Here is a 16,208-nt window from a genome sequence, read left to right on the forward strand (position 1 = left end):
TCCATGTAAAAAAAAAAAATGTAGGGTCGATTCCACAAGTGTCGGTAAAATGTAGGGTAGATAGCAGCAGAAAAGCTGCTAAACAATTAGGATTAAATGTAACGATAGAAATTATTGCAATAATGCGTAATGCAATTTAGAAATTGAAAGAATCAAAAGAAAAAACGCGAATACATATCTTTCTCGATTCTAGAATATAAGAAAATTTGAATAAAATACGCGACGAGAATTGGGGAGAAGCATAAGTTAAACGCGTAAAAATATTCAATAATAAACGAACTAGGAATGAAGCTATTATTTCAATACGCGATGCACTGACTCTAGTATTTACTAAAATTCAAAAATTCTCGCATAAATTCCAAAAATAGATTATTAATTACGGTAAACAACTGAGACGGTTTAATTAAGGGTGGGCATGGTGCTGCTTTAGTTTGAAATGATTTATAAACACATAATTAACAGAGGAAAAACCGTGAAACGGCAAAACGTCTACATTCTAATTGTTATAACATGTAAACAGAACTTTAAATTTAGTGTAAACAGAAAAAATATATAATACAATTTATTTCACGGTATTGCAACAAATAAACGTTGAATCAATATTTAATTCGTATAAAAACAATTATTTAACGTAATAATTTTACCTTCACTATGGCTATTTTTAATCTACGACCACAGGTCAACCTGATTTCTAATCCTTACGAACTTTAAATTCAGTCTAAACTGAGAAAATATATAATACAATTTATTTCACGGTATTGCAACAAATAAACGTTGAATCAATATTTAATTCGTATAAAAACAATTATTTAACGTAATAATTTTACCTTCACTATGGCTATTTTTAATCTACGACCACAGGTCAACCTGATTTCTAATCCTTACGAACTTTAAATTCAGTCTAAACTGAGAAAATATATAATACAATTTATTTCACGGTATTGCAACAAACAAACGTTGAATAGATTCTTAATTCGTATAGAAACATTTATTTAAAATAATAATTTCACCTTCACTATGGCTATTTTAAATTTACGACCAAGGGTCAACCTGATTTTTAATCCTCCGAACTTGATTTCACAACGAGAAAGTAATAAGATCGTTGAAACGTACTTATTTGTCAAAGAAACTTGCAAAAATGTATAAATAATAATATGTAATGTTTTAACAAATTTTTGGAAGTATAAATTAATAATAAAATTGTGAAAATTAATAAATTATACGTTATTATAACATTAATAGAATTATGACTAAACCGAAGTTCGAAGTCGAGTATTTAAAGTCTGATATTACGTGCCTAGCGAGTGCCGGTAATTGTTAAAATTTGTTTAATAATTAGTAATAGAAATTCTAATTGATTCTAATGTATACAAGTGTTACAAGAAGGCTGAGTGTGTACAGGGTGGACATAGACTAGCTAGTAGCCCCCGACCACTCTATTCACATCTCAGAACCTTCAGGTCAAAATACGCCGCGAAGTGTCTAGGGCCCAGTATAAAGGGTAAATGATTTCGCGGGACATCGGCGGGTCCTTATATAACTGCGGTACCCTCTCCCCAAAGTCATTAGCAAAATCGTCGGTTAGGTCAGGCGGGAAACCTTCTTTTCGCGGGAAACCGACTACTTTTCGCGGGAAACTGACTAGTTTTCGCGGGAGATCCACTACTTTTCGCGGGAATCGATTATTTTTCGCGGGAGATCCACTATTTTTCGCGGTAAATTTTTATTGTTTTGTTATAATACTACAATACCGTATGATTGATTAATTTTCACAATTTTTATTATAAATTTATACTTCCAACAATATTTTACAACACTACATATTATCGTTTATACGTTTCTGCAACTTTCTTCAATAAATAACTACGTTTTAATGATCTTATTACCTCCTCGTGGTGAGACGAAGTTTCTAAGGATTGAAAATTAGGTTGACCAGTGGTCATAGATGAAAATATGCATAGTAAAGGTAGAATTATTTTGTTGGATAATTCTTTTTAGAAGAATCAAACATTTATTCAAAGTTTGATCGTTATAATACCATGAAATAAATTATATCATATATTTTCTCTACTTTACATGAAATTTAATGATTGGTTTACATTTTGTGAGAGTTATAACTACACATTATGCTGTCCCACGTTATTTTTCTCTGCGAATTCTGTGCCTAGAAATTATTTCAAACTAAATCAACCTAATTTACTTAAATTCATATTTTGCGATAGAGTATATTTATAATTCTACCTGAATTTTCTAAATTCAATAAAACACAGGTAAACTTCCATTGCATTTAAACAATATTCTCCACCAAACGGGACAAAGTAACTGTAGAAAGATGAATTAGGTCAGTGAAGATGAGTGATGACCATCGAAGTCGAAAATTTTTGTACAAACAATACATTCATCCCATTTTATCAGTAGAAATATCGAAATACAGTTTATTTCGTCGTCACAAAATTGATACATAATTTATCCACTATTTTTCGCGAGAGATCCACTATTTTTACGGGAATTGATTATTTTTCGCGGGAAACTTCCATAATTCCGTAAGGTCAGCGTAAATTTAAGTAAATTAGGTTGAACTGCACAGAAAATGCACAGAACTGCACAAATAATTTATTTCATGGTATTGTAACAAGCAAACGTTGAATACATTTTTCATTCGTGTAAGAAGAATTATTTAACACGATAAATTTAGCTGTACTATGGTTATTTTTAATCTACGACCACAGGTCAACCTGATTTTTAATCCCTACGAAATTAATTTAACCACGAGTAAGTAACGAGAACGCTAAAACCTATGTTTCCATTGAAGAATATTGTAAAAACGTATAAATTGTTATATGCAATGTTATAACAAATTGTCGGAAGTATAAATTTTTAATAAAATTGTGAAAATTGATAAATTATACCGTGTTACGATATCGGAAATCTCCCGCGAAAATCTCCCGCGAAAATTTCCCGCCTGACCTAACCGACGATTTTGCTAATGACTTTGGGGAGAGGGTACCGCAGGTATATAAGGACCCGCCGATGTCCCGCGAAATCATTTACCCTTTATACTGGGCCCTAGACACTTCGCGGCGTATTTTGACCTGAAGGTTCTGAGATGTGAATAGAGTGGTCGGGGGCTACTAGCTAGTCTATGTCCACCCTGTACACACTCAGCCTTCTTGTAACACTTGTATACATTAGAATCAATTAGAATTTCTATTACTAATTATTAAACAAATTTTAACAATTACCGGCACTCGCTAGGCACGTAATATCAGACTTTAAATACTCGACTTCGAACTTCGGTTTAGTCATAATTCTATTAATGTTATAATAACGTATAATTTATTAATTTTCACAATTTTATTATTAATTTATACTTCCAAAAATTTGTTAAAACATTACATATTATTATTTATACATTTTTGCAAGTTTCTTTGACAAATAAGTACGTTTCAACGATCTTATTACTTTCTCGTTGTGAAATCAAGTTCGGAGGATTAAAAATCAGGTTGACCCTTGGTCGTAAATTTAAAATAGCCATAGTGAAGGTGAAATTATTATTTTAAATAAATGTTTCTATACGAATTAAGAATCTATTCAACGTTTGTTTGTTGCAATACCGTGAAATAAATTGTATTATATATTTTCTCAGTTTAGACTGAATTTAAAGTTCGTAAGGATTAGAAATCAGGTTGACCTGTGGTCGTAGATTAAAAATAGCCATAGTGAAGGTAAAATTATTACGTTAAATAATTGTTTTTATACGAATTAAATATTGATTCAACGTTTATTTGTTGCAATACCGTGAAATAAATTGTATTATATATTTTTTCTGTTTACACTAAATTTAAAGTTCTGTTTACATGTTATAACAATTAGAATGTAGACGTTTTGCCGTTTCACGGTTTTTCCTCTGTTAATTATGTGTTTATAAATCATTTCAAACTAAAGCAGCACCATGCCCACCCTTAATTAAACCGTCTCAGTAGTTTACCGTAATTAATAATCTATTTTCGGAATTTATACGAGAATTTTTGAATTTTAGTAAATACTAGAGTCAGTGTCCACCCTGTACACACTCAGCCTTCTTGTAACACTTGTATACATTAGAATCAATTAGAATTTCAATACAGTAGACTGAATAACAATTCATTTTAACTAATACCTATTAGAAATTTTCCTTTTAAAACAAATATAAATCATTTTACCAATTACTGGTACTTGCTAGACATTTAATATCAGACTTTAAATATTCTCCTTTCGGTTCTTTTAAATACAATCAAATAATTTCTTTAATTATCGATACTGACTTGGAATACTCCGCTTCGAATAAAATATTTCGAAATTATTTTGAAGGTTTAGGGAAATAAACATTTGAATTTTAGTCATCGTTGTTCTTCAGACTTGTCGAATAGGATATTGAAATGACTTTGAGAGGTTGCTTTTTCGTTACAGCAATTGAAATTGATTTGAAATTTTTCTTTCAGTATTTTTCATATATTTTCTCTGATATTGAATTTTGTTTACTAATAATTTACCATCCAAGGAATTTGCATGAATTGCATGTTAAGTAGTTAGTTGATTTATTATTGTATATTGTGAGCTGATTTGGAACGAGTGCACTATACTCGTGCACTATGCCCACCCTTAATTAAACCGTCTCAGTAGTTTACCGTTATTAATAATCTATTTACGGAATTTATGCGAGAATTTTTGAATTTTAGTAAATACTAGAGTCGTTGCATCGCGTATTGAAGCCGCCTCTATGTGATAAACAATTGGCAACCAAACGGTGGCTCGCTAAAGCGATATATTATGAAATTAAATTAATCACTCAATAAGTTTTAACGTTAGATTGTTTCCTGGATATGGCCATGGTGGTCATCAGTGACTGGAGTGCCTCAAATGTTTAGAATAATTAAAATAAAATAAATGTTGTCAACTAAAAATTTTGAACGTCATAGCTAGCTAGACATTATTTTCAATTGAAAAAAAATAATTATAAAGCATAATACTATAATCCTATGCTTAAAATGGATTTTCTTGTGGCCGCCTGACAGCAACCTGTAAATCTGGCGTGACAGTGAACGTGTTAATAAGTAAATGTTGTTCAAATTATGTCGTGTTTTATGTCATTTTCATCAGAAAAATCTCATCAATATGTTAAGAAAAATTTCGGGATAAAAAAATGTAAAATTAAAAAAGTTGATATTTAAATCGCTTGGTTGCCTCGACTCACGTTTCACGCTTATCTTTTATTCGCTGTTCTTGTCTACGTTCGGCAAACTACAAAGGCGGGCGCGAGGCTCGAAAACGTAGTCCCTGACTCTACGAGTGTCAGGTTTAGCTTCCATGCGGTCTGACACTTGTGGAGAATATACTGTACTTACAATTAGCCCCATGGTAGGTTGTGTTTTTATCAAAATTATTACATAGTACATGCAATATGCCTGCATTTAGGAATGACTGGAAGTTTTTCCCGTAGCTAATAGGTAAATTTTACTAGTATTTCTTTGTCCTACTTCTTAATGTATTATTTATACATATTCTATGTAACTCATTTTATGGAATGAAGCATTGTGACTAATGTCATGCCGCTTGGCGTTTCGCGTGACAATTTTGTTCTTTCGAATATTAGTTTATATAATATTGAATATTCTTAAAATTTGCGGGATTTCCTATCGAACGTTACAATACAGATACACGTTTACGTCTAAATCTATTTAATATTCATCGCATCTACAGTCAGAATTATTCATCAATGCAAGAACAATTGCATACTGAACACCACGCAGTGAATAAATTTATAACTTTCTCGAGCATATTACCAATTTGAGATAATCTTCCGTGTAAAAAATAAAATGAAAAATAATTTCTTTTGCATGGATTTCCGTTAAAAAGAAGATACAACGTTAAATATCTATCGGATACGTAGGAATTTGATTTATTATAAATTATAACGTAATTGAAAATAAGGATAGTACCTGTAAATTCTGAGATTTTAGTTTATTGAAACCGTTCAAATTGTTGCTCGTGTTGCTGCATTCTTCATAATGTATTGTATATTTCTAGCTTTTTAAATATTGTCATATTTTTTACTCTGAATTACTCGATACTCTAACTATCTTTAACATGAAATTGAAATAATAGAATACAAATAATGGCATTGCTTTTACATCCCTTTTCTTAGGTCTGTACGAATCAATCAGAAAAGAACAATATCGCAGTGAGTTGATAATTATCGTCTTGCAAAACAGTCGGAATAGAGCGCAAAATTCTTTGCTCAAATACCATAGTATTGTATGGATAAATTTTTTAATACAGACTCTAAATAGTATTATATGAAAAATTAAATATAGGGTATTTTGTTTTACGGAAAGCGATCGAGCGTGGCTCTCAGTGTTTTCTGTTCCATATCTGGCGTATAATGTAGGAAATACATGCCTGGTCCGTCTCTCCCGGAATTACCCTAAGAAGGGCAGAAGAAAGTACGGATAATGAAATAATTTTTAAAAATCTCATGTTATCCTCATAATATGTGTGTAAATAGTAACCATCGAACCTGTACCCCTATCACAAGCTTCTTTCCCCCATTCCGCTTTAATGTATGTGACCTCACTAGCCCGCGACTCGCCCTCAGCTCTGCCCGCGGGCATCGGCGGGCGCCCTTGCCCGCCTGAAGACCCGCTGAACAACACTGGTCTAGACAAACACTTGTCAAACATACAGTTGCGGTCATTAATTTCTGGCCACCTTTAAAACAGTATACCTTTTTTAAAATTGGACCAAAGGACTTGAGTTTTTTTGAGAAGTTAGAATGATTAGTTTACTAGATGAGATGTATTAAAAATTTTGAAAAAATTGCAATTTGTGGAAATCCCGAAGAAAATTATAAAGGTCACTTGTTACAATTTTTTTATCTGAGCTTATAATGAAAATTTAAAACATACGTTTGGTAGATTTATGTCAAATATATACATGCTGAGAATTTGAAGATTGAAAATTTGAAAGATGTAAGTATCTTCTAAGAAAGTTGTGAGAAACAGTGATTTTCACAATTTTTAATAGTTTGTTGCTCGTAGCAACGTTAACTGATTTCGATGAAATTTTCAGCGTGTGTATAATTGACATAGATCTACAAAACGTATGTTTTAAATTTTCACAACAAGCTCAGATAGAAAAGTTGTAAACAGTGATCTTTACAATTTTCTTCGCGATTTCCACGAATTGCAATTTTTTCAAAATTTTTTGTATACGTCATCTAGTAAACTAATCCTTCTAACTTCTCAAAAAAACTCAAGTAGTTTGGTCCAATTTTGAAAAAGGGTATACTGTTCTAAATGTGGCCGGAAATGAATAACCGCAACTGTATGTACTTATATTCGAATCTGAAAATCTAAGGATAGATTGCATTACGTGTAAGGCCTTAAACTACTTTACTATCATAGAATGTTAATATAAAAAACTACGGACAGCACTGTTCTATATACCTAAATATTCGAAATTTTGCGTTCGTGTTCGACATATTATTTCATTTTCTCTCATTACAGAGGAAAACATCCCGCAAATTTTAAAACCAGAAACATTTAGAGCTATTTCTGTAGAAATTTTCTGCGATTTTTATTAACTTATTAGACCTCTTGTCAAAATTGTACTCATACGGAAGATCTTTCTGTATTAGAAAATTTCTATGAATTGGCCGATTAATGAACTGAACAAAAAGAAAAGAAAAAATAAGGAAACCATAATAATTGCATGCAAAATTACGTTTTAGTTAGAAGAGTCTGTAAACAAGAGAGGATTAATCCGAGATTTAATTGCAGATGGAGTAGAAGACATGGTCACGGCGTATCTGGAGGTACGCAACGTGATGTGATTGATTATCGCACTGGTTACATAAAATCGCACCTTCGCTCACCTTCAGGAAGAGTTCGGTGACTAGGTGTGCTACCGCTTCAATTACAGGTAAAATTGATTTGCCAAAAGAATAACGCGTGGGCGCTCGAAACGTTTGCATTTCAATTAAAAAAGTTTCAAAAGAATACTGATATTAAGTACGGAAAGGAATGTCAGAAAGTATTTTTAATCACAATAACAATTAGTCAGATTTCTTTGTCGGTGTCTTTGTTTTAGTTTGTTTTATTTTAAAGTTTGTATAATTTCGTTAAAAATTCATCGAGTAATTTGCAAACGTACAGGATGGAATTAGTACACCTTCTTGTTTCTTAAGATGTTAGGCGTTCATCTATTTAAGATGAATTAACAAGTATAATTAAGTAAAAGTTATACGAAACTTGTTAAATAAATTTTTAAATGAATCCGAACCGAGATGATTCTTGTCGAAGTAATAAATTGTGTCTTTTGTCTTTCATAAGCGTGAAACATATCATTGGAGAATTAGTTATTGTTTTCTAATAACGAAAAGTATTTTGTAATTTTGAGTAAATTTGATATCTAATATTATATTTTAAGCTAACAATATTTCCATTGCTCTCCGTAGTAATTTCAAGCTATTTGATGTGCGTTAATATTCATATTTTAATGTAGATAATTTTTCATAAAAGTTGAAGATATCTTTTTGTGAATTAATTAATAACAAAGCAGCTGGTTTAATTAACGGCTTCATTTTGCGTTTCAGATATTAATATTAAAAAAAATATAGCTCGCTCTGCATACATGATGTAAAATTATATTTTTTTAATGTATATGGTACATAACGCGACAAGTCAATTATACAAGTATCAAAACTTAGCTTTTTTTATCGTTATGCTCTACTAATGTAGTAATACATATTTTAAGTATCCTATAATTATTCTAGAATATGTTTACGAAAGGAGCATGTTAAAGAAAGGCCAATTTTGGCATACGGCCGGAACGAAAAATTTGTTTACAGCATGATTCTACGCGCCCTAAGGAAGAAAAAATGTAATTACCATTTTTCCCGGAACTGATGAAAAATAACTGTTTATTCGAGTTGTAACTCTCAGAGAGTTGAGCGATGCTCTCAGACAGTCACTCTCAGACGCAGTGTCCACTCGCGAGAGATACTCTCGAGAGCAACTCGCGATAGTTTCACTCTGAAAAGGACAGCTAGCTTTATGTTTGGCTCGATGTACGTACAGCGACCTAGGCCCGCGTTTCTTATGTTTGGCTCGCAAGAAATATCACGAGTTCTAAGAAGTTAAGGCCTAGAATTTTTCCTAGAACAGTTGCGAGCGTACAGCGAGCAGAAATTGGGTAGGACGACTCGTCCTCAGTCGGTGTTTACGAGGCAGTCGAACGAGTCCCTCGGCGAACGACGAACGTCGCTTATACTGCGCGATTATAGTCTTGTAGGGAGTACATCGAACAACGCGTTTTCGATTATACGCGGATTTCCAATCAATTTACGTACTTAACATATTCGTTCGTGTGAATTAAGTGCAACTGCATACAAGGAGGTAGTGCACCGAGAATTCAAGTACACAACGAATAGCTCAGCTTGGGAGAAAAATTAATTATTTTTCATTATATTTGGTTTGTATTAAACACTAATGTACAACAATCTTTATAAATAATATTCAGTATGAGTTTCTAAGTGGTTAATTTACGAAGGAACCATCATCCGAAGAAAACGAGACGGAATATTAAGTTAGAAGTATGGTCATACTCTTACCTTGAACTGCATTTCTCATAACTTTCCTATCATTTCCGGGAAAAATGACAATTACATTTTCGTTCCTTAGGATACGTAGAATCATGCTTTTAAAAAAATTTTTCGTTCCGGCGGTATGCCAAAATTGACCTTTTTTTTGAACATCCTCCTTTATATTGCTCTGCACAAGAAGATTAACATTATGCGCTCTTACTTATTATAGCTTCGCGTATTTTGTGAAAGCAGAGAATCTATTTATTTCTATTTATTTATTTTTTTTGTAGTAATTATTAATTACGTAAACAATGGCGAAGAGTTACATTTTTAAAAAGCAAAAAAATACTTTATCTTATTTTCAACACCAGTTACATACGAAAAATATTAATATCTTTCTCTATTTATATTATATTCTTTTCGAAGGAAATGAAAGCTTTATTCACAGTATTTTTAATTTGATCTTAACATAGTAACTGCAGTTCATATACATACATATACATGTCTATGTTATGTTGCAGAATAAAGGAACGCTTCAAATAATAGTTTATAATTACATTTTTCATAGAACTTACAAGTTTTTTTTTTTTTTGCGTGTATAAATATCCTTAACCCCTTGCCGTATAGCAACCAGTTAGACTCGTACCACAGATTTTGGTCAAGATCTGATAAAAACAGTTGTATCAGTAAGAAATATTAATTTTAATTCTAATTTTTGATTTAATTTATAAAACTGAAGATTATTAAATTTAATTAATCTATAGTACGTCAGTACTTACTTAATATAGTACTAAAACAGTAATTAGTCGACGCTTAGACGCCTAGTCAAGAAAAGAAATCATACGTCAAGGGGTTAAGTTGTAGACATGTCAGGAGTGTAGGATGCAATGTTCTTCTCCAATGAGATTGATGTTACCCCTTAGACAGTCCTCCATGAGTCGCGAGCATTTTGCCTACCTTAAATTTTCCAATTTAGCGAAGTGGTGGTATGTCATGGTGGTGGAGGAGACAGGCGCAAGGGTTGATCTGGGTTCACTCTGATGAACTCCTCCTTCGGGTGCCGCACGAGACTCACCATCAACATTCTAGTCACTACTACATATACACATGTATATAAGCTCAGCTATTGTAGTTGACACTATCAAGGCCATAAATACGTATGTATGTACTATGCGGAGATGAGATGTTGGCACACTACCGACGAGCTAAAACAGCACAGAGAACAGGGGAATCCTTCGTTCCCTCCACCCAATCCCTTCTAAGAAATCTTACTGTCAGGGTCATCACTCTAGGTATCTCACTCTATCGCATTTATTTCGTTCGTGTTCTTTGTTATGCGACGGATTTCTAGACATGATTGACTCATTGATAGTCAATAATGACATTGTCGCTGTTACACTACAGCCACCTAGATTAGTGGTTGAGCGGATGATTCCCCTGCCTTCTATGCTATTGTAACTTGCTGATAGTGTGCTAACATCTCATCTCCGCATAGTGCAACGCCTGGAGGGAAAGAAACCGGAGCCAGACTCGCATTGCTGTCGGAGGGGAAGAAGTTCGACACCCCTGCCGTACATAATAAGACTTGCCTCGAGACGGGATCTTATGTGAGGCGAGATGAGTCTCATGGATCTAGTTATAATCAGTAATATTACAGGAATGTTTGGTGGTAGACAGGTGGTACACAAGATAGAAAAAGAATTGCTATTATTTTATATTTTTCTCTGTAGAAAACAGCTTTCAAATCACTTCCTCTTAAAGATTTTATCCAGACTTTCTACCTTCACGTTTATTTATTACACTTTCTACGATAACTAAGATAATGAAGAATAACACTATAAGGATTTTAACTACATGACATATCTTACAGTTAAATGAAAAATAGTACGTCTAATATATTTGAAGTATTGTAAATATATTTCTCATTGTAACATTTTAATAGTGATTCAGTGCTAGGGATCGTATTTTAAATTTTACCTCTGGTATAAGCAGCACGTTGTGTTTAGTACAATAAATGTAGTATTACGATGATATTTTGTTTTCACATTTCAATGAAACGCGTTGCTCATAGAATGAATCATTACCGACGAAAGAATACTAAGAAGCAATAAATGCCGTAATAAAAAGTTTTTTAAATACAGTCAATGATAACTTAATAAATCAAACCTACAATGTGACAGTATGTATAACAAGTTGTAAAAAGCTGTTAAATTTCATTATTGGCGTAATTAGTTTCGTATTTAAATTACCTTTAAAATGTTCAATTTTATTCAATTTTTCCTAACTTAACCTTCGGACAGCTGTTGCCGGGTCACCAGCGACCCAGCTTTTAGATGTCCCACCTCTCTCCTCCTCTCTTTATATTATAAATACGTTTGTTATTTTCGTCGTAATATATTTGAACGATTTAAAACAATATAATGCCTAGTAAAATAATAAAAATGTAGTTTCGTTTGCGTATGAAGAAGATTTTAGCATTGGGTCATATTTGACCCGGAATCCTCCGTGAATAAATAAAAATGACACGGTCAATATGAAGAGAATTTCTCGAAAAAATATGATTTAATCATACAACATATCTCGTTATTTCTCCAAATGTTGAATAATTAGTAATTAAGAAGAATGTTCTTAGTATTATAATTGCAACTGCATTTCGTGTCGGTTTGGATTCATAACATTCATAATGTATTGTTGAAATACGTATTATCTATTCGACGTGAATGTAATATCTATAATTTAAGTTTAATTGCTTCTCCGGCTACTATAAGAGGAACAAGAAGGTTACCTACGCAGAAGCTATTTAGTTTGAAAATGAAAAAAAATCAGATTATTTTCAATTGTGCAATCTTATCGATTACGTTTAGTTTTTTTTTTTTTTAAGGTAAAGTTTACAGTAAAAGTTTGTACAGGGTGTAAAAAAATTAATGGTTACGACTTCAGGGGGTGAATCTATACCCTTGGATCGGTGGACATTTGTAAAAAAAAAAGTTTCCGCAAAATTGTTTATAACATTGAAAATTAATGTTAAATGTTTTTTACATCAACGTATTCTGCTCGACGAGAAGAGAAAAAAATCTGAAAGGAGCCATATGCCGCAAACAAATAGTTTCCGAGATAAACGTTGATAAAGTTTGCTATACGTATAGGACCTACTGACCCACTGACCTACTAACGCTCTGCCATTTGGTGGGATCTAGCCGTGTAGGACACGCTGTGTATAATGGTGTGCGTGCCCCTACACAAACGCCGTTTAAAGGGACAGCAAGGTCTAAATTCGAAGGCAGGCACGAACCAAACGGCGTTTGTGTAGGGGCACGCACACCATTATACCGAGCGTGTCCTACATGGCTAGATCCCACCAACTGGCAGAGTTTAGTGGGTCTAGTCTATACGTATAGCTCTACATAAATCGTTGCCAAACTTTATCAACGTTTATCTCGGAAACTATTTGTTTGCGGCATATGGCTCCTTCCAGACTTTTTTCTCTTCTCGTCGAGCATAATACGTTGATGTAAAAAAAAAAATTTTACATTAATTTTCAATGTTATAAACAATTTTGCGGAAACTTTTTTTTACAAATGTCCACCGATCCAATGGTGTAGATTTCACCCCCTGAAGCCGTGACCATTAATTTTTTTTACACCCTGTACTACATTTGTTTTCACGTTGTAACACATTCTAAGGTGAATTTAACAAACTTTACTTCCAGTTAATCGTATTCGATTATAAATCAACTATAAAAATGCATGATTAAAAGAGAAGAAAAAGAGAACATCGGTAGATAATTTTCGAAAGCTATGCAACCAATGTTCCGAAAGGAAATGTTCAATTTCATTGTCCCATTTCTTTAAACATTACTTTCGATAATCCAAGACTTGACTGTACATTTTTTAAATATGACAAATGATACGAGGTGAACAAGATTAGGATTAGATTCGAATATTTGATATTTCTTAAATTTACAGATGTAATTATCAAGGTTTGTTTATAATTGAAATGAATATGTAATTTGTATTTAATATGTGCCGTTGATTTTAATTTCTCGTGTTTCTCGAAATTTCTGTAAATCGTGAGTAACAAATTAATTACAATTCATTGGGAAGCAAGTCTACGAATATAAATACATACAGTATATATGTTGATTTACTCTTAGCAAATTACATACATTGTAAACGAACTAGCGATCATTTTTAACAGATAGTTAATTACTTGAACTTTAATAGGTAAAAAATACATCACTGTTTTTCGTGATGATTTTTCCTTCTAACTCATAACGAAAAATTCTTTTAAGCGTTTCATCTTTTACAGAGAAACGATTATTTCCATTTCTTGTTAGAAGCTTTTCATCATCAGTATTAGTATACTATTGGCAAGATTAGCCTACAAATACGCAATTTATATACTGTAAAGACAATCAAATATCATAGCAGTAGATAAAATAGGCAAAGTTTTACTTCAAATTACTGTAAAGCATGATTGCTTAGGGATCTTACGAAATTGTTATCTTATTATATGTATTTACGATGTTACTTTATCATTGGAACTTACTGTTTCAACGCTTTAATCTCAATTGATTAAATAAACAAAAGGAATATTCTTTACCAAAGTGTTCTTATCAACAACAAAAAAAAAAAACATCGCCGATTTTTAGTTTACATCGTAAAGGAAACTAGAATATTCGCTCAATTAAATTACCTATACATATAAATATATTACTCACAAGGGAACATATCGAACCTACACACGCCGATTTAAATGAAACTTACCCATATAGGATATAGTTCGTGGGAAAATATTTTACACGTACAATTTCTTCATTATCGACAATTCTTCATATTGACGGAGTGAAAAAAGTCCTGAAAGTTGGGGGTTAAGAATGTATTTTCTGGAATTATCTCGAGAATTAGAGGGTCTAGGGAAAAAATTGTGTTTTTTCACATAAAGGATTTTAAAAAATCATTTGTCTAAATAATGTATTAAAACAATTTTCTTTTCTTTTCGATAATTTTTCTCGCTAAATGTTAATCGATTTTCATGTACATTTGTGTGTGTGTGAACTATGGAACGAAATAGAGGATACATGTTTTTTGGAATTTTTTTTCTTCCGTATTGTGATAACTATTAGGTGCACAGCTTTCTCCAAATCTGTGCAAACTGGAGCATTAGGGCACGTATTATAGAAAATACAGTAGACAGTGTTCCTATAACACGGTACATAAGTTTACGTTCTCAATGCAGCAAAATTCCCGTAATTGCTGGTATATTTATTACATTATATGGTAATTGTTTTATGGTGTGCATACTGTAAGAAAGCAACGGTGTTCATAGGCAAGGTTTATCGCTGCAATAATGAAACGCAGGACCACCTCCCTTCTGGTGAAACTATTGGAAGAATGAAAATTATAAAATAAATGTCGATAGAATGCCAGTGACTGATGTCAGTAACTGCTTCTTTTACTTCAAGTAAAATATTTACTGGCGAAACATTTTTTAATTTTAATATTTGTTTGTCAAAACCTTCAGTCAGAATGCAATTGAGCGAAAACCGTTTTTCCACGTTGTTTGAATATGTAGTAACTTTCAAATACTTTTTCCCTAGATCCTCTGATTCACGAGATATTCCATAAAATATATTTTTAACCCCCAACTTTGAGGACTTTTTTCATCCCTTTAATATGAGCTATCAAAAAGATACATGTCGAATATTTTTCCACGAAGTATCTCCAACATAAGTTTCATCGAAATCAGCGTTCGTGGGTTCGATATGTTCCTTTGTTAGTCTGTCAATTTGTAACATACATAAGTTTGGACTTTGCTTTCATATAAGAATTCATTGTTACTAGTAACTAGAATTAAAAAATTTAATCATTTTGCATGATTTTATTAAGAATCTGCACAGTATCTATATTGTACAGGGTATATAAATTAATAATGTACGAAACAATTGATATTAATCGTTTTTAATAAATTCATTTCGATTTTCTGGAAGAAAATTCATTAAACGTTGAAGCAAAGTTGACAAATATGAGAAATGTTCAAAATTGTACAACAGTAAGTTGCATATTAAAGGAAACGTATGTACTTCTTTGGATGCTCTCGTTCGTTCCTTTTTAAATAGTCGAATCTCTGTGAAAAGGCAGCATTATTATGCAATTATATCTGTGTGTAATTCTACATTTCGATCGAAGCAAAGCAACGTTATCGAATGTATTAAAAAAAAATGCATTATTTGAAATTCAACGTTTTTAGAATTTTCAAAGGTGTTTTTGAAAATTTTTAGAAATACATAATACTGTAAATAAGAACTGAGTTATTTGTGCAGATGTACTTAATTGAAATATGCAAAACTATGGTGGATCTTCATGATTTAATTTATATACAGGCAATGTTTTAATAAAAGAAATTGTTTCTATAACAAATTTTCCTGAAAGATGTAATCATTTATTTACGTTCAAGTTGGATTCAATATACATTTAAACCCAATTAAATAGAATATCTTGTAACTTACGAGGTATATGGTCAATTATATACAAGTCATTATGAATATTATATCTGTATTAATTGTAATTGTCGTTAAAGTACTTAT

The 16,208-nt window shown here is 32.1% G+C and overlaps 1 protein-coding gene across 1 annotated transcript in view; it reads left to right on the forward strand.

The window, feature by feature from the left end:
• Nucleotides 1-7,932, forward strand: part of LOC108578133 (putative thiamine transporter SLC35F3) — a 28,343-nt gene extending 20,411 nt beyond the window's left edge. Inside the window, exon 12 of the mRNA XM_017941397.1 lies at nt 7,818-7,932. Coding sequence (XP_017796886.1) covers nt 7,818-7,932 — 115 coding nt within the window. The remainder of the gene's footprint in view (nt 1-7,817) is intronic.
• The last annotated feature ends 8,276 nt before the right edge of the window (nt 7,933-16,208 follow it).

The sequence above is a fragment of the Habropoda laboriosa genome, unplaced genomic scaffold, assembly GCF_001263275.1.
Source record: "Habropoda laboriosa isolate 0110345459 unplaced genomic scaffold, ASM126327v1 scaffold1329, whole genome shotgun sequence".
NCBI classification, from domain to species: domain Eukaryota; kingdom Metazoa; phylum Arthropoda; class Insecta; order Hymenoptera; family Apidae; genus Habropoda; species Habropoda laboriosa.